The sequence below is a fragment of the Misgurnus anguillicaudatus genome, chromosome 21, assembly GCF_027580225.2.
Source record: "Misgurnus anguillicaudatus chromosome 21, ASM2758022v2, whole genome shotgun sequence".
Classification (NCBI taxonomy): Eukaryota; Metazoa; Chordata; class Actinopteri; order Cypriniformes; family Cobitidae; genus Misgurnus; species Misgurnus anguillicaudatus.
Genome location: NC_073357.2, coordinates 53489303 through 53514964, shown reverse-complemented (window position 1 = coordinate 53514964; position 25662 = coordinate 53489303). Strand labels below are relative to the sequence as shown.

The 25662-nt window shown below is 39.2% G+C and overlaps 1 protein-coding gene across 8 annotated transcripts in view; it reads right to left on the bottom strand.

Annotated features, from left to right (window-relative positions):
* The window catches only part of pmfbp1 (polyamine modulated factor 1 binding protein 1), a 263364-nt gene that overhangs the window by 73575 nt on the left and 164127 nt on the right, over positions 1-25662 (bottom strand). For 7 of the 8 annotated variants that reach the window (XM_055213102.2, XM_055213135.2, XM_055213142.2 and 4 more), the window contains one exon: positions 23566-23640. In XM_055213102.2, the coding sequence (XP_055069077.2) occupies positions 23566-23640 (75 nt within the window). Of the gene's footprint in view, positions 1-14161; positions 14277-23565; positions 23641-25662 lie in introns of those variants that run through there. The other variant, XM_055213159.2, reaches the window with a different exon arrangement.

The window sequence follows — 25662 nt, the reverse complement described above, 5'->3', positions numbered from 1 at the left end:
TGAACATCCTGCAAGTTTCAAAACTGAAAACGTCCGTGCTACTGAAATATAACAGTTTTTGGCACCAAGCAAGGAAAATAGTCGAGTCAGGAATGTGCTGAAATATGTAGTCAGAGTAGAATTGAAACACCTCCCCAAACCCAAATACAACGTCCACTTTTGTAGCCCCGGCACACGTGACACACGTGTGGGCCAGGGGAAAGCAAACCATGCAGTGTCTCAACAATCAGTAAACATGTCTTTAAAGATTGCCAAATGTAACCAAAATGACTTTTCTGAGAGAATTTTATTTTGATGCGGTGATCTGTTATGATAGAGTAACCATGGAAACTGAGTTTTCGGTTGTGGAAAAACCGTCTGGGAAGAACACAGACACTTGATAACGGGGACTCGGAACATAACATTAGGAATGCGTGGTTAAAGTTTGTTTTTGAAGATGTTCCAGCTCGCGTGGGGAGTGTTTGTTTACTTTGTGTACCGCGGATTCATTTGTAGAGAAGCACAAGTCGGTGCTGGATTTGCAGAGAGTCTGTGATTAAAAGCACCACTAATATTGGATCTGACAAAAATGACACAGCAGTATACATAGTAAGTAAAACATTTTACTTTATTTAAGTTACTGAGTTTCACTATTGCTTAGTTAGAAGAGATTGCTTGATATGTCCTATTGTAACATCCATGTCTAAACACGTATGTTTGACTGTTTTAATTTACTAAAAACATTTAACGATTAATAAATGTACAACACTTAACAATACGACTGTAATTTAACGGTAGAATATACAAAGTTAGTGATAAGAAAGGACTTACCAGCCGCAATTTAGATTCTGATGCGCGCTTATTGTGTTGTATGTGGTATTTTAGGCAAGTTGCGTTTGAAAGGTCCAACACTCAACAAAGCTTTTTTATCATATAAATGTAGTATGTAACGTTACGTGTATGTAAGAGCAATCTCACAAGCACAATAGAAATATACAAAGTTATTGAAAAGGACTTATCAGGGGCAGTTTAGATTCTGATGCGCGCTTACTGTGTTATATACAGTAATATTGTCACGTCGAGTTTAAAGTTTTGTTTCTACTTCTATACGTATTGTCATTTATGTGTATCATCTTTAGCACCCAGAATCTTTTGTGGCTCATACATATATGTGTTCGGATGCTATTTTTACACATTAATGTTTTTAAAACATTTCCCCACATGTAACGATGGGGAATGAAGCTATCCAATCATAGCAGTGGGCGTTTACGTCCAGGTCTTCAATGCGGCCCGCCCCTTCAAACGAACCATTTCTCCAGAGAGCCACTAATGCATGTTACAAAATAGCCTATTTTTGAATGTAAAACCCACGCGAACATCATAAGTAGACCTCAGACAACAGTATAAAACAATAAAATCGACAAATTTAAGATCTAAGTGTAGAGAAGAGCGGTGCAAAAAGTAACGCTTTTTGGCTTTGGGTCTATCATTCAAACTATATTTAAATTAGATTAATCATTTTTTTACACAATCAACACATCTCTCTGCCACAAATGAACACATAAAGTTTGTTTGTGGGACGTACCGTTATAGTACAATTACAGCGAAACTGACAGATGTGCAAGCGTTACTTACCCCATAAGTTACCCCCCAACTTAGCCAAAACACATTAAAACTTTTCAAAAATTCACAGATGAAAAAAGTCTTTGTTGCTTTAAAATGAGTTTCAATGACCATCCGAAAATTTGTCAGGTCCCTATTAAGATAAAAACAGAAAATACAGGAAATATGTACAAAAAATGAATAAAAATTTTTTTCACAATATTCAGAACAAAATGGCTTCTTTTTGCAAAGTCAGTATTTAGTGTGACCTCTCCTGGCATTAAACACATCTTGAACTCTTTTGAGTAGACTAAAGCCATTGGATTAGAATTAGAAATTACATTTTATTGCATTTACTGTAGGTTTAAGAGATCCTGCATGTTCCTGCTATTGCTCAAAAGGGGAGCTCACATTATATACAACAAATCTCCTATTAAGAGACTAATGGTAGCAAGACTTTTGCACAGTACTGTACATCAGAATATAGATATAAAGTACCTAGATGCCAAATTAGATGCATATCACCACAATACCTGTTTGCCATATTTCAAGCGTTATTTTTGACAGATGCAACCTGAAATAGTTGCTCCATCATCTACACCAGCTTGGGCCACCATGTAAATCCAATACTGTGAAACTGATTTTAGCAAAATTTTCCAGCAGGTCTATCTAGGATCGCATCTCTTCATTCCCAGCCTGCTAACGCACAGTTAATAAATATTGTCTTATCACTGTTGTCATCGTCATTTCTTTCCCCGGTACTCTCAGAGCCAGGGAAATTCTGAGGCAATTACCGAAGTGACAAGTGAAATGGGAACAAGAAGCACAAGAAAAAGACGGTTGCCATGGAAACCGCGCGAAGGGATCAGATTGCATGCGCAGTGGTCAGGTAAAGCCCCTCACCCCCATCTCACTGCATAGAGCGGCCCGACAGTGCACCACGGACCAAAGGACACTTAACCTCAATCACTCCTTAAGATCGCCAGCCAATCAGGCTGAATGCATTTGCTATTTCTGTCCAAAGGTCAGGTGGCTGCGAACATCCGGAGCGGCAGAACGTGCGCTTTTCACCCAAAACAGGATAATGATGTGAGGAACACGGCTTGTGGTGTTTGCAAGTGAGTCGAAAGGTGAAATTAAATTTATTATAGTAATGTATCTATGGGAACTACATATGCATTATATGGTATAGATATACAGTGTAAGTTTAACTAGAATTGAACATTTTATGAGGATAAAGTGACATGCGATGATATTACTGTGCTCAGTGTCACCTCTTTTGTCCAGTAAATGTGAAAATCTGATAAAAATCATGATCTAGTCCATTCCTGCAGTGACTGTATTCAATCAACATATAATTTCATTTCATCTAGAGCAATCTTCATCAAATCAACCAGAGCGAAATATGAGACGCATCTGCCACGCAAGCATAAGAGACGACTCGTGTTCAGGCTTTCATTTGGCCCGCCATTAACACATCACCTCTGAGTGTTTTGCAAACATCTTCAAACCAAAACGTAATCGTCTATTCACCGTGAAACGTTCATTTATGCACAAGCGACGTGCATTTAAATATGAAACATTAAACGCGTGTCTCGTTTGCATCTCTCCTGTTATTATTCTGTTTCATTTTTGAAACCTGAACGTATGACAGAGACACTAAAGGTGACGGCAAAGACATCACACCCCGAGGACGCCGGCAAATTACAACTGATTAGCATTGATTCGAAAACAAAAACCACAGCGTGACACAAATCAAAAGTGCAGTCAATGTTGATGCATAAGTGAAATGGCACATCTCAAAAATAGCTCAATAAATGCGTTGCAAAGTAAAAACAAACGAGAGAGACGGAGGGGCGAGAAAGGGAGAAAAATCAAGAGCGAAGCAATTACAGATCTAATCAGAGCTTTCTGCACGAACGCTATCTCCCTCCCATTTGCATCATAACACAGCGTGCAATATTAATTTCCGAGTTTACTGCTTATTGGAAGTGCAAAGTATGAAAAGCCATTAAGTCTGCAAATGGGAAAGCAATTTGCTGTCACATGGACTCGCCTCTATTCGGCTTGTGTTAACCATTTGGAATTAGAGTCATTTGGCGAGAGGCATTCTGCGGCGGTCCACTAAAATAAGTAATTATGCTTGCCTCCTCTCTCCCTTCGTCTCCCCGCCTCTCGCTCTTTCCTTTGCGCGGGCGAGGAAAGCAGGATGGGTGGATGAGGTTGAAGGGCGTTAGGGGTGAGTAAGTGGATGCAGAGGCAATTAAAGTTGGTAGCTATTTGTTTGGCTAATGCGGGCACGTGCGCACAGATGCGCACGGGTTTCGTACGTTGCCTGAGGGGCGCCAGGAACGAGAGAGAACAGATGCTGGGCGGTCGTCTCCTTTTACTGCCAGTGTAACTCTTAATCCAATCTCACACGCTCGAGCCCAACGCTCTTCATTTCAACTTACTGTGTTCATGCATCAAATCATGGCCGTGTAAGCGACATAAGGTAAAAAATCACTCGTAATGATTCATACTGGGACTTTACAGCTACACATGCTTTTCAACATTTAATCAAGGTGAAAGCTTTACCTACTGAAAATAAGTATCGGGCATGCATTTCAGCATCTGTTATTTTGCCAAGTATGACATGTTCAACATCTGAATCGACACACCTTAGTTAACTTCAAATCCAAGGACCTTTCAAGGACTTTCAGGTCCAATACCCTCAAATTCAAGGACTAAATGTGGGGACACTTTTCAAGTGAGAACAAGATTACATCGTGTTACCTTTTAAGATACATTGTTACAGTTCCCTTCCGAGGGAACTCGTGCTGCGTCACTGCGGTGACAATTTGGGGACACCTCCAGGGGTAAGTGCGTCTGAATGTGTATATCAAATTCAACCAATAGTGAGGCTTAACGACAAGGACAGGGTGACGCGGGAGCCAGGAAGTATATCGCTATCTGAAATACCGCCAAAGACGGCTTTACAGGGACGCAGGAACTATGGCAGGAGGACGCAGCGTCTCGTTCCCTTCTCAGGGAACAACAGTTACATACGTAACCCGAGACGTTTTCATGCGTCGAAGACAACTATGCAAAAAAGCATTTTGGTAAGAATCAACATTCGCATACAGAAGATATAAGCATTTAAAGCGAACCGTTTAGCACGTGTGCTTAAAAAGTCTAGAATTTTATGATATTATCCTACCAAATTTTCAAGGATTTCAAGGACCCGTGGGAACCCTGTCGACAACTGAATCAATATCTACTCTACTCTGTATATTACATATTTTTTCCATTTCTGTGCTTTCTTTTCTTCATCTCTCACATAAAGCAAACTTAAAAGCACTATATAAATTAGGGATGCACCAGTATCTGTGCCGATACCGATATTCAATACTTGTAACATAAAAACCCAGACAATCCGTACCACTATGGACCAAACAACCAGTCCCATCCCATATTTGAGCTGCACGCTTGAATCCTACAGATGTACCCCACTGTTTCTCCCCCAACCCCATGTGGCTGCTTTCTGTCCCACTCCATCATACCGACAGAAAGAGAGTGAGAAAGAGAGTAAGAAATTTATGAAGCCGCTGGTCCTCAGGTCTGCAGAGGTGTATTATGGTAGGACCTTCAGGACCTATTAAGGCAGTGTGGATCTTTCCTATCCGGGCAGCGGGTATCGATCGTCAGCATCACCACCAGGCCTGGGCCTGCCAGTCTAGTTATAGCCCTGCGTATGTGTGTACGCAGAAGGAAATGAAAATGGGGTCTTGGTGTGTGTAATGATCTGTGTGTGAATAAAATGAGCAGACTAGAGAGACAAAAAGGAAGATAAATTAAATGATCCCTCTGTTCCTGCAGGAGCCGCCCATGCTTAGCTGCCTCACGGAGGATCTGTTTGTGAGGAGGAAATGAAAGGCAGTCAGACAGCGAGAGAAATGGGTGTGATGTGAGAAAGGAGTTTAGTAGAAACACAAACACACTCCTGTTTCCTGTTTAACTAAAGAAGGACATGTTTCTCAACTTGCATTCAAAATATGCATTCATTTAAAGAAACAAAAAAAGTTTAAGTGCATTTATTATCATATAGAAAGATACCCTGTTCTTATTAGTGTGATTCTCACGAAACCATTCTCACCAGTGCACTAATGATTTTAGCTTTAAAATGTGTAATAAAGTAACATTCTACCTTCCACAATGTGTGATTTCAACATAAGAATTTATAATTGTAAATTTTATCTCATTTTCTGCTGAAATTCTCATTACCGCAATGTGTCCGGCTGTGTTTGAACATGCGTTATGTTGTAATTTAATCAAATTAACACAAAAATATTAATAAATAAATAAATGGATGTTTTGCTAGACTACTTTAGATGACAGAAAAAATATTTACTGAATATTCATGTATAATAATAATGAAGAAAAATTAGGAAAATGATGTGTCCATGCCTGATGTTCTCATCCTCCGCAACACTTTTTGAGAACAGTTTAAGCACACATACAGAATTTTAATAAAGTTTGATTTTGAGTGACCAAGCACATGGACCAGTTACTTCAAGATGGCTACCAGCTAAGATCATTTTTTTTACAGTTAATTTGAAATATTGTCTTGTCAGAATGCTTACACGACATTTTGATTATCATTACCGCAACAGATGCTTATTAAATGTTAATTCAATTAATAGAAGCATAATACTTTGATTTTAAATGCATGTGCAGAATCTCCAAATTATGTTCTTTCAGGTTTGTCATGTAATTTTGAAAATATGTCAGTGTTGATGTTTTCTGACTGTTGCGGTAATGAGATTTTTTAGGACTAATTTTTAAAATTATGTTACAAAATGTGTTAAATGATAAGTAAAAGTTTTTAAATGAATGTTCCCATTTACTCCAGACTTTGTTTTTCAATGTCTGGTGGGAAAAAAAGTAAATTTAAGCAATTTTTACATTTTCATGCTTGACATTTTGAAAACCAAGTTTTCGTGAGAATCACCCATTAACACCAATAAAAATCCTTCATTACATCCAATAACCCCTAAAGGTGGTGCAAACTTGTGTACAGTGTTGGGGGTAACGCATTACTAGGAACATGCATTATGTAATAATATAACTTTTCTGAACTAACTAGTAAAGTAACGCATTACTTTAATATACACATTAATATTTTAGTTACTTTTTTAAAAAAAAGTAATGCAAGTTACTTTTCAGTTTAATTAATTTGTTTAAAGAAATGTACTGAATTAAACTGAACGTAGTCACATAGAATTATGCACTACTATGTGTATTTTATTATTATGAAAGGAACAGTATGAAAGAAATGTATATCAATTGATCATAAAATGGCCCTGATATGTCACTAAACATTAAGAAATAATTTTCATTTCAAATACTTATATCACTGACAACAGTGGTCTGGCCAGGATATTGTCATTTAAAAAGTGGAGTTGCAGCCCTCAACTGATGTTTATGTTGTCATGTTGTGTATTGACCACCAGTTGTGTGATTGCAGTACCAGTTTTGACCACAATCCTACATACTGTTCCTTTAATTTTAAGGACTGAAAGAGATCAAGCCTCAGCCAAGTAAGAAAAAGTAACTTCAAAGTAACTTCAAAGTAACATAAGTATTACTTTCCATAAAAAGTAACGCAATTAGTTACTTTTTTGGGGAGTAACTTAATATTTGAATGCATCGCTTTTAAAAGTAACTTTCCCCAACACTCCTAGAGTACATCAGGAGTTTTCAAACTGTAGGTCAGACTCACTTGCGGGTCACTCAGTGAGATGAGGAGGGTCGCTCAAAGTCATTTGGCTGTTGCGGTGAAACAATTTGTTACTGCAAAAAAAACGTCTATAGACTGTTTAATCAGACGCAAACCGTTGTGGCAGTTACACGTCTAAATCAAACCTGTCAACCCTCCAGTTTTACCAGGATTCTCCCATATTTTACCATTCTATCCCGCCATCATCCCATTTAAATAATTTCCTGTATTTCTTCTGTATTTGTATTCTTTCTATAAAAAACACAACTGGCCGTATTGGATGTTTGCTAAATTCACCTCCGGTAAAGCAGGCGTCAGTTTATCTGTAACATATCATTCAAACAACACCCTTCAATAACTCTAATATCAAAAAAGGAGCGCTGCCCGGACTCAAAAAATATGTTAAAGTCGAGGTGCTCTTTAAATAGGAAAATGGTGGTATAGCAAAACAAAGAAAAACTCCAAGGCACTCTCTAAAAAAGTAAAAAGCCTTTATTGATATGGCTTGGTCATAATAAACCTATTAAAAAAACTATGGACATGGTAAATCCGACGCGTTTCGGCAAACAAGCCTTCGTCAGGGAGTAAATACCCGCCAATAAAACAAGATGAAGAAGAAACACTTCCCGAGGGAGGGTGGAGGATGACGAGCCGCGCGCAAAACTACAACCGCTATGCACACTCAGCGCACACGCCCGCTCACACACAGTGACACATACTGGCACAAGATGTGCGCGCTGGGTGTGTGTGTCGGGGTGTTTTATAACTATGCGTGTTCGGAAAAAATACTGTTTGTGTTTTACTGATTAACTACTGATTACTAATTACTGATTACAGAAGGTGTAAAGGAATGCAACGTCTGCAACCTGTGTATAACAAGTCCCTTGCAGATGCAAGAGAGCCATACAAACAATTATACAATGTATACCCATCAACTCCCTTGCATAGTAGTGAAAACAGGAGAGTTAGGTTTCGGGAAATTTCCCTTATTTTCAATTCCCAATGTTGACAGGTATGGTCTGGACGAAACTCAACTTCTGGTCTCTGTTTGTTTCATGGTCTGGCTAGTAGCTAAACTAAACTCTGGAAAAAAAATAATGTTTTAGTTTCCTAAAGACGAAGGGAGACGGCGATTATGGATCATCGCTATGTGATCCTTCGCCAGCCGATCTGTAGTTAACATTGTATTAATTTTACAAAGTAACGTTAGCTCAGTGTAGCTTTTGAAACACTTTAGCTCGGATTTGATCTGAGGTTATTTATTTATTTTGATTGTTATCAGAAATAAAGTACTCTAAAAGGACTCTGCTGTTATTGATTCTTTGTGAACGTTTATAAAAAACAAGAAAACTACTCTCATCTAAAAGAGAACAAATGCTTTTTCCATATTCTTATTAAAATAATGTGGGCACTGAAATTTAACTTGTTAAAGTGGGTCAAGAAATTAAAAGTTTGGAATCCCCTGCCCACACAGAAAAAATTTACATGAAGTTGTCCTTTTCAAAAAGTACTGTTGTATCTAAAAGGTGCATATTGGTACCTCTAATGGCATTTTTCCATTGCATAGTACCCCACAGTTTGGTTCGGGTCAGCTTACCTCACTTTGACTTGGTTAGCTTTTTCATCGAGTTTAGTACCACTTCGGAGTGGAAGGGATCATAGGCGTGTCATTATATTTGCGCTGCCTACTGCTGTGACATCATACACATAAGAAGGTCATTGTACATCCCCATACATTCATTTATTTCTCAGTCTGCCACAATATTAAAATTGACCACCACAAATAGATGTTTGCACATTGCATTTATCACTACCTCTTGTCTCACCTGACATCCGTGGCATCGGTCGACAAGCTCCGCTGAGCTTCATTTAAGTTGCATTTAAACATATATGTGGACATGCGCGTCGTGAATGTGCCGCCACAAACTGCAAGTCTGGAAAAATGTTATGGTGTTCTTGATTCACAACCTGTGGATGTTTTTCACGCTAAAAGGGAATTTGGGAACTTACAGCAAAGCACAGATGACAACATGTTTGCTCGAGACAGCGCAAGCTAGCACGAAGGTAAAGCTAATCTTTTACATTATAGCAATGACGCCGGTAGTGACGATTCTCTCAGACCAATCAGTGACCTACAGTGTTTTCACGACACGTTTTGGTATCAGCTTAGGTCTTTGTTTAGTACAACCTCGGTTGGGGTTCCAACAAAGTACCGTGTACTACAAACTAAACCCAGTGGAAAAGCTCCCAAAAGTAAGCTGACCCGACTCAAACCATAGGGTACTATGCAATGGAAAAGCGCAATAAGGTACATATCTGTATCTAAATGGTACCAACAAGGACATCCTAGAGACAACTTTTGTACCTTTATTTCTGAGAGTGTGGAGTATCCTGTTTGATACCTTAAAGTACAATACTTTACTAGCTAAAGTACCATTATACTGTACATAAAATATTATTATTTTTATCATGATAAGTGGTACTAACAAATAAAACCATAGGAAAACTCATACAATGAAAATGTGCTGGTGCTGTATATTGAATTATGTTATTGCTAACATATTTAAAGTTTTGTTGTAGCAAATAATAGTTGCACGTACATACAATTGAAATAATGATATAACTACATTTACAATAGTATTTTTACACCATGGTACCTTTGACAAAGGTACACTAATAAAAAGTACCTTAAAGCATCAAGGTAGTTTCAAAATGTTCCCTAGTATTACCAAGTATACATGATCAACATTTAGTAACATGCTATATTTAAGTACCATAGTATTACCATTATTGCTCCACCACTGCATTTTTGGTAAATGTGCATGAACAGATATAGGAAGAGGAGAACACATCAAACATATGGAAAGAGAGAGAGAGAGAGAGAGAGAGAGAGAGAGAGAGAGAGAGAGAGAGAGAGAGAGAGAGAGAGAGAGAGAGAGAGAGAGAGAGAGAGACAAGACCTTTTGTGGGTTGGAGATGAAGGTGGGGGGGTCTAAAAGTGGTCTTGTTAGGTCCAGACCCCCCAACCCCAACAGTCCTTTCCATCCACCTGTTCTCATTACCGCACACCTCTCACATCATTAAGACGTTTGGCGCAGAATTAATAGAAAGACAGATTAAAAATAAATTAAGAAAAATGCGTTGGAGAATGCCTGTGCGCACTTCATAAATCACCCGGGCAAAGGCAGGCACAGGCTCCTTATAATTAACTGCAGACTATTTATTTTATCCTGACGGTATAAATTAGAATTCAGACACACAGATTATATTAAGGGTGTCTGTCATGCGGAACTGCAGCGAGATGTGTGGAATATTTTAAGGATACAAAGAGCAGAGACGAGAAATGAGCAAGAGAGAGGAGGAGGGGGTGTGGAGGGGCTGAGAGGAAAATATATTCCTGTGCGCTGTGCAAAGAAACATATTTTTACTTTTCCAGAAAGACAGTACTAAAATAATTTCATGAATAAAAATAATACACAAACAATAAAAACTGTAATAATTCTCATGCTGGGTCGGGTGATTCTGACACAGACATGTCTGCTTGTGTCTGACTGCACACATGCTCACATCTGTGTGTGTGAGGTAGGCACGACAGACACTGCCTCCTCGTGGGCACTGTGCCCACACGGGCATTAAAATGAGTTCAGTGCCACACAGCCATCTATAAGGTTCTCTGCATTTATTTTTTTGATGTTACACAACAGATAATTTAAAAGCACAAAGCAAAACTGTGCTCATAAATGTTTCTTTGCTGCCTTAAATTTTTTTAGTTGAATTAACTCAGATTTACAAGTCATGGCAACTTACTATTATTTTTCTTGAAAAGAGATGAGTTGCTATTTCAACTATATTTTATAAGTTTTAACAACTCATCTCTAGTCAAGATAAATAATAGTAAGTTAAAATGACTTGATTCAACAGAAAAATTAAGATTTATACATCATCTGAAAACTGGATAAATAAGCTTTTCATTGATGTATAGTTTAAATCTGAGGGTGCAAAAAAAAAAAAATCAATATATCGACAAAAAAATTGCCTTTAAAGTTGTTCAAATGAACTCCTTAACAACACATATTACTAATGCTAAATATTTTTTTTATATTTATGGTAGGAAATGTAGAAAAATATCTTTATAAAACATGATCTTTACTTAATATCCTAATCTTGAGGCACAAAATATATCTTTGGCTATTGCTTCAAATATACAAATGCTACTTCTTTGTGGTCCAGGGTCACAAATGGTTTATGTAATGACCCAATGTATAATAAAAGACTTATTGATTTTATAAATTGAAAGCAGCACCACTATGATAAAACACAACAAACTTCAATAAACAGTTAATATTTATCATTACATTTTTTGGGGGGGGATTAAATGGTTCAAGACTGTAATCCCATCCCAAAACTTAAAAATAATGGTTCCTAAAAGGTTCTTCGTTGGGCTGTGTGGTTTCATAAAGAACATTTAAAGGTCACATAATGCACAATGTTTAATCTCCTGCTAATCTCGAGTATCTATAGAGTATCTTTAGTTTTACCGGTATATCAGATTTATAAAAGACAGATCAGCTATACAGCTACTTTCATGGAAAACTCGAGCTCCTGGAGGCTTACCGTGTGTGGAGTGAGCCATGAGCATGCAACACAAACAAAAGATTATGGCACTATTTCTGGACAACTTATGATTTACTACATGTTCATGCCGTTTACATTATATGCACTTAGGCAACGAATGCCAACAAAACATAGACAACATTTGATGCAGTTTTACTTGCTGCCTGCGACTCATGACCCGGTTGGGACCGGCCCTTTTTAACAAAATCCAGCCTTAAACAAACACACTTGCACACCTCCGCTGCTACCTCGGATAAACAAACTATATCCAGTTTTTCCATAATTCTGTGATTATTGGAAAGCTGAACAAGCTGAAATTTCCCTCACAAAGAAAAACACACTTCTTCACAGTGATGTTAATTTTGTGTAATCTCTTGGTTCAGGGTTCCCACACCTTAGTAAACTTCAAATTCAAGGACCTTTCAAGGACTTTCCAGGTCCAATACCCTCAAATTCAAAGACTAAATGTGGGGACACATTTCAAGTGAGAGCAAAGTTACATTGTGTTACCTTTTAAGATACAATGTTACAGTTCCCTTTCGAGGGAACTCGCGCTGCGTCACTGTGGTGACCCTTTGGGGGCGCCTCCTCTAAATGTGTATATCAAATTCAACCAATGGTGAGGCTTAACGACAAAGACAGGGTGACGTGGGAGCCAGGAAGTAAATCGCTATCTGAAATATTGCCAAAGATGGCGTTACAGGGACACAGGAAGTATGGCAAGAGAGACGCAGCGTCTCATTCCCTTCTCAGGGAGCAACAGTTACATACGTAACCCGAGATGTTTTCATGTGTCAAACACAACTATGCAAAAAAGCATTTTGGTATGAATCAACATTCGCATACAGAAGATATAAGCATTTAAAGCGAACAGTTAAGCACGTGTGCTTAAAAAGTCTAGAATTTTATGATATTATCCTACACTACACAGGGAATAATATGGATTTTTTTTTCAGAAAACTTCTTGCATAAAATAGATTCAAGCACTTTCAATGACCTGTATTTATGTATGTATATTTTCAAAAACTTCCCAGGGCCTTGAATTTTCCACCCAGATTCACAAACTTTCAAGGATTTCAAGGACCCGTTGGAACCCTGTTGGTTGGCATGTGCTATTATATATATATAAAGTGCCCATATAAAGACTTCCACTGTACTTCCAGCACTCAAATTGCCCATAAAAGAAATAAAGCAAGATTGTTACAAATGAATCTCTCATGTTAAAAAAAAAACTTTCTGAAACTTGTATGAACCCTTGCACAGGAACTGTCCAACTGCTTTTTTGACACTTGCCTATGTTTAGCACGAGGAATACAACTCTTTAACAGTGTTAACTGAGAATGCATAAAATGGCTTTAGACCCCCCCCACCCTTTAAATTCTCTTTGGGGAGTCAAAAATGGTTCTTCAGTGACATAAGTGGGAAGAACCTATAGCACCTTTATTTTAAATAGCTTAAGTGGTAATCAAACAAGGTTAGTTTTCAGTATCCAAAAACGTTCTGGTCAAAGCTAAAATTAAAATCTTGTATTAAAATCTTATACGTGCACATCTGTGAGATTCAAGCCTCATAGTCGAACTTACTCTCGGAATAAAAAGGTACAAAAGCTGTCACTGAGGCAGAAACCTTTCAAAAGTACACATTTATACTTAAAGGCGGGGTGCATGATCTCTGAAAGCCAATGTTGATATTTGAAATCCCCTAAACAAACACACCCCTACCCCAATAAAATCTGGACCTTCTTTTGATAGACCCACCCCACACATGGGCAAGGATGTTGGTTAGTAGACACACCCCTTACTGCTGATTGGCTACAAGTGTGTTTTGGTACTCGGCCCGACTGCCTTTTCCAAAGTGTTTTTAAAAATCATGGACCCCGTCTTTAAGGGGGTATATTAGAGGTACATTCTGGTACCACAAAGATAAATATCTGTACCTAAAAAGTACATATTAGGACCTTTTTAAAGGGTTCCATTCCAGTAACTGCGTTTGTACTTTTTTTCTAAAAGTGCAGATGTACTGATCTTATCTCATAAAATCTCTCAATGTCCAAAAGTGAATCTGTGAATCCCAATTTGGTTATTCAGAGCAGAACAGTCGATCAACAGCTCAGTGTCACTTTGACTACTACTAAAGCCACATATATATTTCACAACTTTCCATTGCATCCCATTATAAGGTTTTCTCTGTCAATGTTTGTTTGTGTACCTCAAAGAGGCTTTCGCCTTCATTCACAGCCACACAGAGAAGAGACGACTCCTCAAGAAGCACGACACGTCCGCAGTGGCCTCCTCATGAAAGACACGGGAAGGCACAGGCTTCTGTCCTTCTTCACATTTCTGCGTTCAGCTGGTGCATTAAGTCAATCCACTGAAGACAGGAATCTTAAAACAAAACCCAGCGCTCTCATAATCAATGACAAAAACAGACACGATGGAACAAAGGCTCTTTACGTCCGCATTTTCTTCTAAGCAGACGGAAAAAGCCAGAAGAAAGTATTTTTCTTCATCTTTATCATTCTAGTGTTTGGCTGAGGCCTGATAGAGGGCCGAGGGAGAGGATAATGGGTTCTGAGACTGTCACATCACGACCCTTACAAAGCTCAGACGCAATTTCAGACCCTCGTCTTATTTGTGTAGTCACACTGTGTTTAGGCTCCTTAGCTTTCATGGAACAATACAGGATGAACAGACACACACTCAAAAACTAAAAAAATATAGTCAAGGACCTTAATGTTATAACGGATGTACTGCAAAAACTCTTGCCATGGCATGATTCACAACCTGAGATCTGATGCGTGATAAAAAATGTTTAACACATGTGCACCTGCCAAAATTTCCATCACACTTGCAAAATAACTCACTTGATGAAAAGAAAAGGGTGTATAGTTACATTCAAGCTATTTTTATTTACTGCCACAGGAAAAACATTTACATATGCTATTATGATGCTTAAAGATGTGTTTTAAGTGATACAAATTTCGACAACAGGAGCACTTTAATTTAACTCTTTCTCTGCCATTGACTACTTATCTTGCCAATTAAAGTGACACTCCACTTTTTTTGAAAATAGGCTCATTTCCAGCTCCCCTAGAGTTAAACATTTGAGTTTTACTGTTTTGCAATCCATTCAGCCAAAATCCGGGTCTGGCACCATAGATATGTATAAAGGCTAGATGTCTTACCACAGACAGCTCGCTCACTCGTAGCAATGGCCCTCATTTATCAAAAGTGCGTACACCAAATTTCCAGCGTACACCTTGCGTACACCCAAAACCACTGTGACTTTGAGATTTATCAATATGGACATTGGCGTACGGCACGCTCAAATCCTACGCCAGCTCAGGAGGTGGGGTACGCACATTTTGAGTTAGTGCAGAAATGCGCAAACACTTCCTAACACCACAAAACCCACTGACAAACTAAAATATATGATATATTATGACCCACTGTAAAAAAAAACGTAGTAATTATAAACTTCAGTATTTATTTTTATGCAACAATGTTCAATGTTTAATTTGTGAGACTTTACCAAAGCATTTGATTTGTATGCATATGTATTCCTTCAGTTGAGAGCCTGTGCGCTTTACCTGATGTTTCAGAGCGAGCATGTGAACGGAGCTTAGTGGGAGCGGAGCGTTGCGGTAATATTACCATCAAAGCGCCTTTCCGAAAATTCCGCTCCCTCAGCACCGCTCGTTAAACCCAGAACGCCCTTTGATAATTTGCTAGTTCGAGAATCTGTTAAAACGTCTAGCAATAAGTTATGGAATTCAAGCCTTATACATAAATGTAAAGTAAAAATCAAAGTTAAAATTGAGCAGGAAGAAAAAATTGAAAGGGACTGCGGAGAGACTGTAAAGAGTTAGCAAATATTCATCCTGGAATCTGAAGCGGCACATTGCAAGAAAGCACAAGGATGTGCTACGAAAACATGTTAATGCAATAAAAGGTAAGCTAGTTACATACCATTCGATGATAAATAAATACAGATGAGGTAAGGTAAAATGCTTGTGTTGAATGGAGCCGTACATCCGATCATGATGACATGCGGACAAAATTATGGCCACGAATTATCTTTTATGCTACATTATGGACACTTCTTTTTCTTATTTAGTCTAAAGTATGGCCATAAATTTAGAATTTGTTCCCAATATTCAACAGTTTGTTCCTTGGAATTAATTATTATAATATTTCGTAATTACTATTACAATTATTATTACTTCAAATTATGAATTAGCCTAGTAAAACATGTGAATGTCGTGGAAACAAATTGTTAATTTGAATTATATCCGGAGCTCCGTATCAAACTGGATCTAAGATACAGCTAACAAACAACTGTATGTAAATACAGAACAACACACTACAAAAGTTACTACATAATTTTAAAATATTATTTAAAAAAAAAGTAACTGAACCATTAAGCAGACATAGAATTTAGATGTAGGCACAGTAAATAATAATAATAATAAATCATTATTCTTCTAAATATCAATATTAATAATACAAATAATAATAAGAATATTACAAAATGTCATCCAGTTATTAATGTGACTTTAATCCCACTCTTTAAACTCCCAAATAGTTTTCACTTCCCCGGTTTCTGTTCTTTGCCGTCTTTCGTGTGTCAATGGCGTAAAATGAGGGCGTGGGGGAGGCGGAGACTTGAATTTATACGGGCTTGTTATTCTAATGACGATCGTTTTCAGCCGCGGCATTTATGAAGGGCAGGTATTGCGTACACCTGAATATCAACGGTACGCACAGTTTCATATATCAGGCGGTGAGAGGAGTGTAAGCATAATCTTACGCCAACATATACGCCCGTTTCTACGCAAGAATGATAAATGAGGGCCATTGAGTTTAATGGTGCAGGTACTTTTAAATAACCATAACTTGCTCAATTTTCTACCGATTTTCAAACGGTTTGGTTTTTTACAAACGTTATTAACGTGGCTATAATGCTGGATGCTTTAACATGTTTAATGAATTTTTTATTTATTTTTAATATAAGTATGCAGTGTCATAGGTACATCTTTGACGTTTATAACAAACCAAACCGTCTGCAAATCGGTAAAAAATTAAGCAAGTCATGGTCATTCAAAAGTACCTGCATCACCAAAACTGAATGCTACAAGTGAGCGAGCACCATGTGGCAAGATGGCCGCCAAAATGCGGACGTTCCACTCAATTGGCCAGCAGCGAGGGCGAGACATCTAGCCTTTATACATATCTATGTCTGGCGCTACCACTTATAGCATAGCTTAGCATAATCCATAGAATCTGATTAGACCATTAGCATGGCGCTCAAAAATAACCAAAGAATTTCAATATTTTTCCTATTTAAAACTCGACTCTTCTGTTGTTACATCGTGTACCGACTGGAAATTAAAAGTTGCGATTTTCTAGGCTGATATGGCTAGGAACTTTTTTTTTGATATGGCTAGCAACTATACTCTCATTCTGGCGTAATAATCAAGGACTTTGCTTCCGTAACATGGCTGTAGCAGGCGCAATGATATTACCAAGTGCCCGAAAATAGTCCCCAGCTATTAAAAGATACCAAGGGGACTATTTTCGGGCACTGCGTAATACCACTGCGCCTGCTGCAGGCATGTTACGGAATGAGAGTATAGTTGCTAGCAATATCAGCTTAGGAAACTTTTAATTTTCTGTCGCAGTGACGTTCCCATCTTTTTACCAATAAGATATCATTCACCCATCAATACCAAAACACCGCTAAACTCGGTGAGAAGGCGGAAGTTACCGCTAAACTGTCGCACGCCAAGCTCAGTGTTGTATTTGTAAACATGCGGGGTATGACTTCATATCCATGGTCTGTATTTGTTGTTTTTACTTCTGTAGCAAATGCTGACAGTTGCGCAGTTGCTCCTGCCCAAACCCATATTAGGTGACTTTAGACGAAACTGAATTGAACAGCAGTAATGTTTAAACATTAGGCTTCACAGAGAGTGTGTGAAAGACGTGGGCAATTCGGCAAATAGATCGTAAGCTGTTTTAAACAACTTTGGTGAAGAGATGGTGTGCTCGACTTTAAGCAGCGTACGCTTGGAAACGTCTGTAAACAGTGCGGGGTAAACGTGTCATCTGCATCACAACGTCGTTATGATTGGCCCGAAGCTGTCGGCGTCTTCTGCAGGTAATCCTTATTCTCCATTCACACATAGCGCTTACCAGTAAATCACTGGGAATCTTACAACCTCTCTAACTGGTAAATTGGCAGCAATGATTTACCAGAAACTTTCTGTTCACACATGATCTGTGTTAAATGCAATTTACCAGTATAGACTATGTGTGAAAGAGACTAATGGTATTAACCGAATGCTCTCGGCACGTATCATACATTCATCAGAATACTTTAGCTTCAAATCGCTTTATCCAAGCCTCAGGCTACTCAGAACATACCGGTTTGTTTGCAGAATCCATTAAAAAATGCTAATTTATAAAAAAAAGACGCACTTAGAGGGTTTTGCATCTTAGCTCTTCATATTTCATTATTACACTGTGTTTATTTCCCTCAAAAACCTTTCAATGCGTGATGCAGGATGTCAAACACATTCAAAACACAAACACTATACTGTATCAAAAACACAGTCGTGTACTGAACGCAGTAAAAAACAAACCCATCCATCGTATGACTCACAGCCTGAGATCTGATACACAATCAGACCCATTTCTCAAAACTCTGATGCCGAAAAAGATGGTCGTTCTCTTCCTCACACCGGGAGAGAGTAGCACAGTCTGAAGAAAATAAATACACACTTATTACACTCTACACGCTGCATATGTTCACCTCCATAATGTATTGCGGCGCGCTGCACGCCGAGGTGAAAAATGAGAACGCGAATGGAGTGAACGCAGAGAGAGAAAGCACAGGAAATAATGAGATGAGAGAAAGGAACGATCAGGAGCTCAAAGCATCTTGGTTGCTACATGCTACAGTTACAGAATTTACTGCGGTACTCCTAGATGTGCATTAAAAATAACACTATCGCAGCCTGAACAAAATCAGGCTGTCTTTCATTGGGTTTAACTTCTGAAAGTAATAAAGGAGAAAAAGCTGGCGTATCGCGTGGTGCACTCGAAGTGCTGATTTTCGCTGCATTGCTGAATTTAAAGGCACAGCTGACATGACACATCACCATGAACGTCCATAGTCGAAAAAACACTGTTTTGAGACCGAATACAGTGGTAAGAGGGCAACGTTTGTATAAGACATCTTCAAGTCATTTTGGAAAAAAATACAAAATAAAAATGATGGACCAGTTAAAACATTCAATCGTCGCTAAATAAATATTTTATTATATATAATTAATATATATAATCGTCGCTGACTTTTATCATAAAGCAAAAAGATATGACATCATCGTGCCTAAGAAACTGAACCCTGATCTGTTTCCTTAGAAGGTACCTTTATACACAAAACACTGCCTGACAAAGCATCTAGGAAGCTGTGTAAGGTTTCAGTCACTAAAAAATAACATAGAACAAGCCAGCAGTTTCACGGGTAACCAGTAGGTGTCTCTCTTTCACTGTGCATGACCCCATTCCGCTCTCCCACCCACCAAACGCCTCCTCCCCTCCTGAAAATCCCCATCTCCACATAATATATACACCATCATTTGAAAATGGCAGCTTTTTGAAAATTCACCTTGATTATCAGACATTAAAAGTGACTTGAGCAGCGCTGAGTGTCTGGTTGGGGAGATGGCTGCAGACAGCCGAACAATGCGACGGGCGCGGCATTAACGCCTCGCTGGGCCGTGCAGCCTCGGAAGGGAGAGGCAGCTCTTTGTTCTCCCCCTCATCCAATTATTTTTAACGTGCGCCTCTTTCACAACAACGAGAGGGAATTTAATTTTAATGCACTCGGTAAAAAGACCCACGAAATACAAAAAAGAAAGAATACGAATGAGGTTAGGAATTAATCAGGGTGCGTGCGACCGTGCGTGTGGACCGAGGGTGCGAGGTGAGGCCAAACTGGATGCGAACATTGCATTTGGTTTCCCCTTGAAAATGGAAAGTGTGTTGCGTATGTAGCATTCATAACACGCAGTGCATGTTGCATTCGTGGCCAAAGAAAAACATAAGCAGCAAACAATAAAAATATCCAGGATTCAAGATCAAATAGGTTTGAAGATAAAAAAGGCAGGAAGGTATGCGCCCCAAATATTTTTCTAATTGGACGAGCACTTTATCTTGCTGTCAGAGAGGTTATAAAAATGCGCGGGTTCCCAGAAGGAGAGCTGCGGCTCTATAGCCGACCCTTTATTACAGCACGCCAGTGTCTGATATATGCTCCTGAGTTAACCTTTCATCTGAGCCCAACACACACATACACAGTCGGCAGTGAATGTTTTATGCAGAAATGCACCAGAATAGAGGATCCTATGTGGTGTGTGCAGATGTGAGGGACAAACACTGCATTGTGATTATATCCTGAGCTCGCAATATGAGACTGCAGCAAAATAAAAGGCAGAAACACTTAGTAAATCATATGCCGCATTAATATACCGCAGCTGTAAGGATGCAATCACGTACACGCACACACACAACCTCAGAAAGACCGATTCAACCTGACAGAAAAAGCAAATTAGAATCCGGCGTGTTCAGCGCAGGGCTGCTGCCATCTTAGCTGCGGTACGGCCAATTTTCTCAGCAGTATGAAATGATTGTTTTTTTCTTATCAGTGCCGAGGCGGCGTCTACAGCAGTGAGAATTTAAAATGAAAAGCCCTTAGTTTTTGTCCCCGGGAACACAAAATAGACAAACACCCGAAGAGGCGCACGCGCGTGCGCCCCGGCGCAGCCTAAATTAGATCTTCAGTTCTGGGGTGGACGACTAACTGCTTGTGTGTAAGCCTCGCTCTGTGGCACAGCAAAAGCAATTCTCGGGAGATGGTAAAATTAAAGGGCAGAATCCAGGCTGTTTATGGTGGGCACTCTGCTCGCTTCTCAATCAAATGTTTTATTAAGCAATCATTCGGCTCCTAACACTCCTCCGCCACAGGATGGAGTGAATGGGAGGGGGGAGGAGGCATGAAAACTCCAGGATGGTGTCCTGGTACCCCCCACACTTTTCCAGCTGCCCACAGACACTGGACTGCACACGGATGATTTCTCCCATCTGGAGACAAAGTCGCTGTTAACCTCCACGAGGGCTCAAGTGGCCGGCCGTCCAATAGCTACCCCAAGGGGTTACAAACAGGGTCCAAAATGACATTTTGGCCACACCTGCCCAAGGCTGGTGAACTGAGAAAACGGCCACGAACATGAAAAATATATTCATTGTGGATTGTTAAAGCGACACTCCACTGTTTTTGCAAATATGCTCATTTTCTAGCTCCCCTAGAGTTAAACATTTGATTTTTACCGTTTTGGAATCCATTCAGCCGATCTCCGGGTCTGGCGCTACCACTTTTAGCATAGCTTATCATAATCCATTGAATCTGATTAGACCATTAGCATTGTGCTAAAAAAACCCCAAAGGGTTTGGATATTTTTCCTATTTAAAACTTGACTCTTCTGTAGTTACTTTGTGTACTAAGACCAACAAAAAATGTAAAGTTGCGATATTCTTAGCAGATATGGACTATACTATCATTATAGCGTAATAATTAGGGATGCACCGATATGGAAATTTTGGCCGATACCGATAACCGATATATATCGGGGGCCGATAACCGATATATATAGGCCGATAAATATTCATTTCATATTAATTTCACAAAAAAAAACCTCCCAGACCGCGGACATCTTTTCTTTGCGCTAGACTAGCATACTCTTCTTAAGCCCGAAACATGTGTCATCTTCGTGCTATGTCACAAAAAGCACCAATCAAAACTCCACATGGCCAGCAATGAGCAAGTGAAGTGGTTCAACAAACCAAAATAATCCATCATTTATCGGCTTTCATTTATCGGCCTAATTTTGCTATCAGACCGATAACCGATAATATTAAAAATAAGCAGTTATCGGCCGATAACGATATGTCGGCCGATATATCGTGCATCCCTAGTAATAATCAAGGACTTTGCTGATGTAGCATGGCAGCAGCAGGTGTAGTGATATTACCATAGACCGTAAAAAAAGATGGACGACGCCTGTTCGCTCTCTTCCATTGGTGAAAAGTGAAGCCGCCAGTGTCCCGATATGGTGCTGACATCTTGGGTCTTATGTCTGGGCAGTAGCGATTTTGGGACCAGTCATGCGCAGTAGTGAGCAGGAAGTAAAGCCGCGAAATCAAGGCCCCGCTCTCGCAGAATGCACATATCACAGCTGTCAATCACGACGTGACACCACCGTTTTTATAGCATTAAATAACTAACTAAAAACAAACTTATTTTAAAAACAAACACTTGAATTTACATCAGCGTGATAAAAACTACAGTAAATGACATAAACCAGCTTCGGAGTGTAATTCAAATGTTTAGTTGGTCTCAAGTCCCATTGAATAACATGGGGAGGCGGGGTTTATGACCTATACTGGGACCAGTCACTGGGGGGTGATCGAGACGTCTTCACTTTTCAGGGCTTGTGCGGCACGCTTCGATTTTACGCACTGCCCGAAAATAGTCCCCTGCCATTGAAAGTTACTAAAGGGACTGTTTTCGGCTGCTGGATAATATCATTGCACCTCCTGCAGCCATGGTACGGCAACATATAGATGGTTAATCAGTCTGCATCTTCTCAGTAAAAACGTAATGGCCCTATCATGATTTTGTTTCTCATATTTTAATTTGGTGGTGCAACATGAGGACTGATTTGTCTAAAAATGAAAATTCTGTCATTTATTCACCCTCATGTCTTTTAAAACCAGTATGACTTTTGTAGTGTATAGCACAAAATAAGTTTACGGCAGACCACTGCAACAAAAGTGGTGACTTTTAAAACACGATAACAAGTGAACAATAAGTTACATTTCAGTAGGTTATTACATAAATCAGAAAAAAATGAAGTCATATAGACTCAATTGTATTTTTATAGGGCTGTTTTAAAAGCTATTTTCGGGTGGCAAAGTGGGTAGCACTGTTGACTCACAGCAAGAAGGTCCACAGTTCGACCCACAGCTTGGTCAAGTGGCCTTTCTGTGTGGAGTGCATGTTCTCCCTGTGTCAGTGTAGATTTACTCCAGGTACCTCCTCCCAAAGGCCAAAAACATGCAAGTTAGGCAAATTGGAAATGCCAAATTGTCCCTTCCGCAACCTGTGTCTGGATTAACTTGTCTGAACAAAACTTGTGTATGAATTAACCAGTTCCCACCATAAATATAGCCATTGATGCTGGAATGGTGTAAAAAAGAAAGAAAGAAAAGCTAATTTCACAGGACAACACTGTAAACATTCACAAAAACTTTCCTCTGTAGATTTTTGGTGCTGCTGTTTTCCCATACAATAAAAGTAAATGGTGACCGATGGGGCAGTCAATCGCTCATTTTGGCCAAGATCTGCTTTTGTGTTCTTTCTTTGTCACGAACATCACAGTTCTGATCTCTTTATAATCAGACTTCAATGACCTGCATCAACACGTGACATTGATGGGTGACATTGTGGTCGGGTCTGACAGCAGGGTGTGAGATCATAAAGAAAGTTACCTGCTGACTGACTGAACCATGCTGAAATTTTATCCTGGACACCTCCTCCTCCAGCCGCCGGACCCGCTCATCACCCTGTGGACACAGGTGGGTAAAGATCATTACATTCACATCACATATGTTGGTCATCAAACAGCGAAATATTTTAAGAGGGAGAGAATAGCCAGAGCAAAGATGGTAGCTCAGAACAAACAGAGGAGTGAGAAAATGGCTGCAGTGTTCTATCATAATGAGAAGCGGAGGTGTGTGTGTGTGTTTGTGTCGAGCTCCCCTGCTCTCCTCTCATCACATCTGCTGTCAGTAATCTGTTCCTGAGCCAGCAGTGCTGGGATTAAGTGCAGGCTGCAGATAGAGGAAGTATGCGTCATTGAAACACACAAGACTGACACACACACTGTGCCACCGGTGAGTAATAATACAGCCACAATAGCAGCTTCATTTCCATGTGAAAATCATGGCTTTTCAGAAGGTGGACGTTTGTGAAGCATGTGAGCTTGGGCTTGTGCCTGAAAGATTATTTTAACGGGTTTTGAAAAGGCTGAAGCCATAGTGATTTTAAAGAAAGAGTAATTTGTTCACTAAATGTGTATGACTTGCTTTCATCCTCACAACACAAAGGAAGAGGTCCAAGCAACTACACCATACAGTGTCTCTTAAAGTAAAAATACTTAAGCAATTAGTATGAATCGTTCGCTATATTCCATAAGGTCCATGGTTATGTAAGGAACAGACCCGAAATGTAATTTTAAGCAAATATCAGCTTAAATTTCAGTCTTTCAGCCTTACACATAGTATGGGCAAAGAGGCTGTGTGTGGAGCTGAGGTGCCTGGTTGCTAAAACCTAGCTCGACGGTTGTGACAGTAGGGGCAATTCACCTGTCACTCAAGTGATATCAGTGATCAAAAAATGAATTTTAACTTGATATTCTGTTATATAAGAGGTCATCATACTGCAAGCTTGAGAACTGAAAACATCCTCTTTACTGAAATATAACAGTTTTTGGCACCAAGCCATTAAAACAGTCGATTCAGGAATGTGTTGAAATATGACGTCGGATTAGAATTTAAACACCTCCTTAATACAACAACCACTTTTGTAGCCCCGCCCACAGCTTCGCATGACACACGTGTGGGCCAGCGGCAAAGCAAACCATGCAGTGTCTCAACAATCAGTAAGCATGGTTATTAAGTATTAAAAATTACTTTTACATACATTTTTTCTGAGAGACTTTTAGTTTGATGCGGTAATCTGTTATGAGTACCTGTGGAAACGGAGTGTTTGGTTGTAGAAGAACTGTCTGGGAACAACACAGATGCTGGATTACGGAGGCTCGGAACATAACATTAGGAATCTGTGGTTAAAGTTTGTTTTTGAAGAAGTTCCAGCTCGCGTGGGGAGTGTTTGGTTACTTTGTGTACAGTGGATTCATTTGTAAAGAAGCCACAAGTTAATGCTGGATTTGCAGAGAGATTGTGATTAAAAGCACCACTAATATTGGATCTGACAAAAATGACACAGCAGTATACACAGTAAGTAAAACATTTTACTTTATTTAAGCTAGCGTTACTGCGTTTCACTATTGCTTTATAAGAGATTGTTATAACATCTGTGTCTAAACACGTATGTTTGACTGTTTTAATTTACTAAAAACATTAAACGATTAATAAAGGTACAACACTTAAAAATACGACTGTAATATAACGGTAGAAATATACAAAGTTAGTAATAAGGAAGAACTAACCAGCCGCGGTTTAGCTTCCGATGCACTTTCCTGGTTTATACGTTAATTTAGTCACGTCGAGTTTAAAGTTTTGTTTCTACTTCTATACGTATTGTCATTTATGTGTATCATCTTTAGCACCCAGAATCTTTTGTCGCTCCAACATAAATGTTTTCGGCTGGTATTTTTACACATTAATGTTTTTAAAACATTTCCCCACATGTAAAGATGGGGAATGAAGCTATCCAATCATAGCAGTGGGAATTTAATTCAAGGTCTTCAATGCGAACCGCCCCTTTAAACGAACCATTTCTCCAGAGAGACACTAATCCATGTTACTAAATAGCCTATTACTTATTGCTTTTGATGTTTCTGA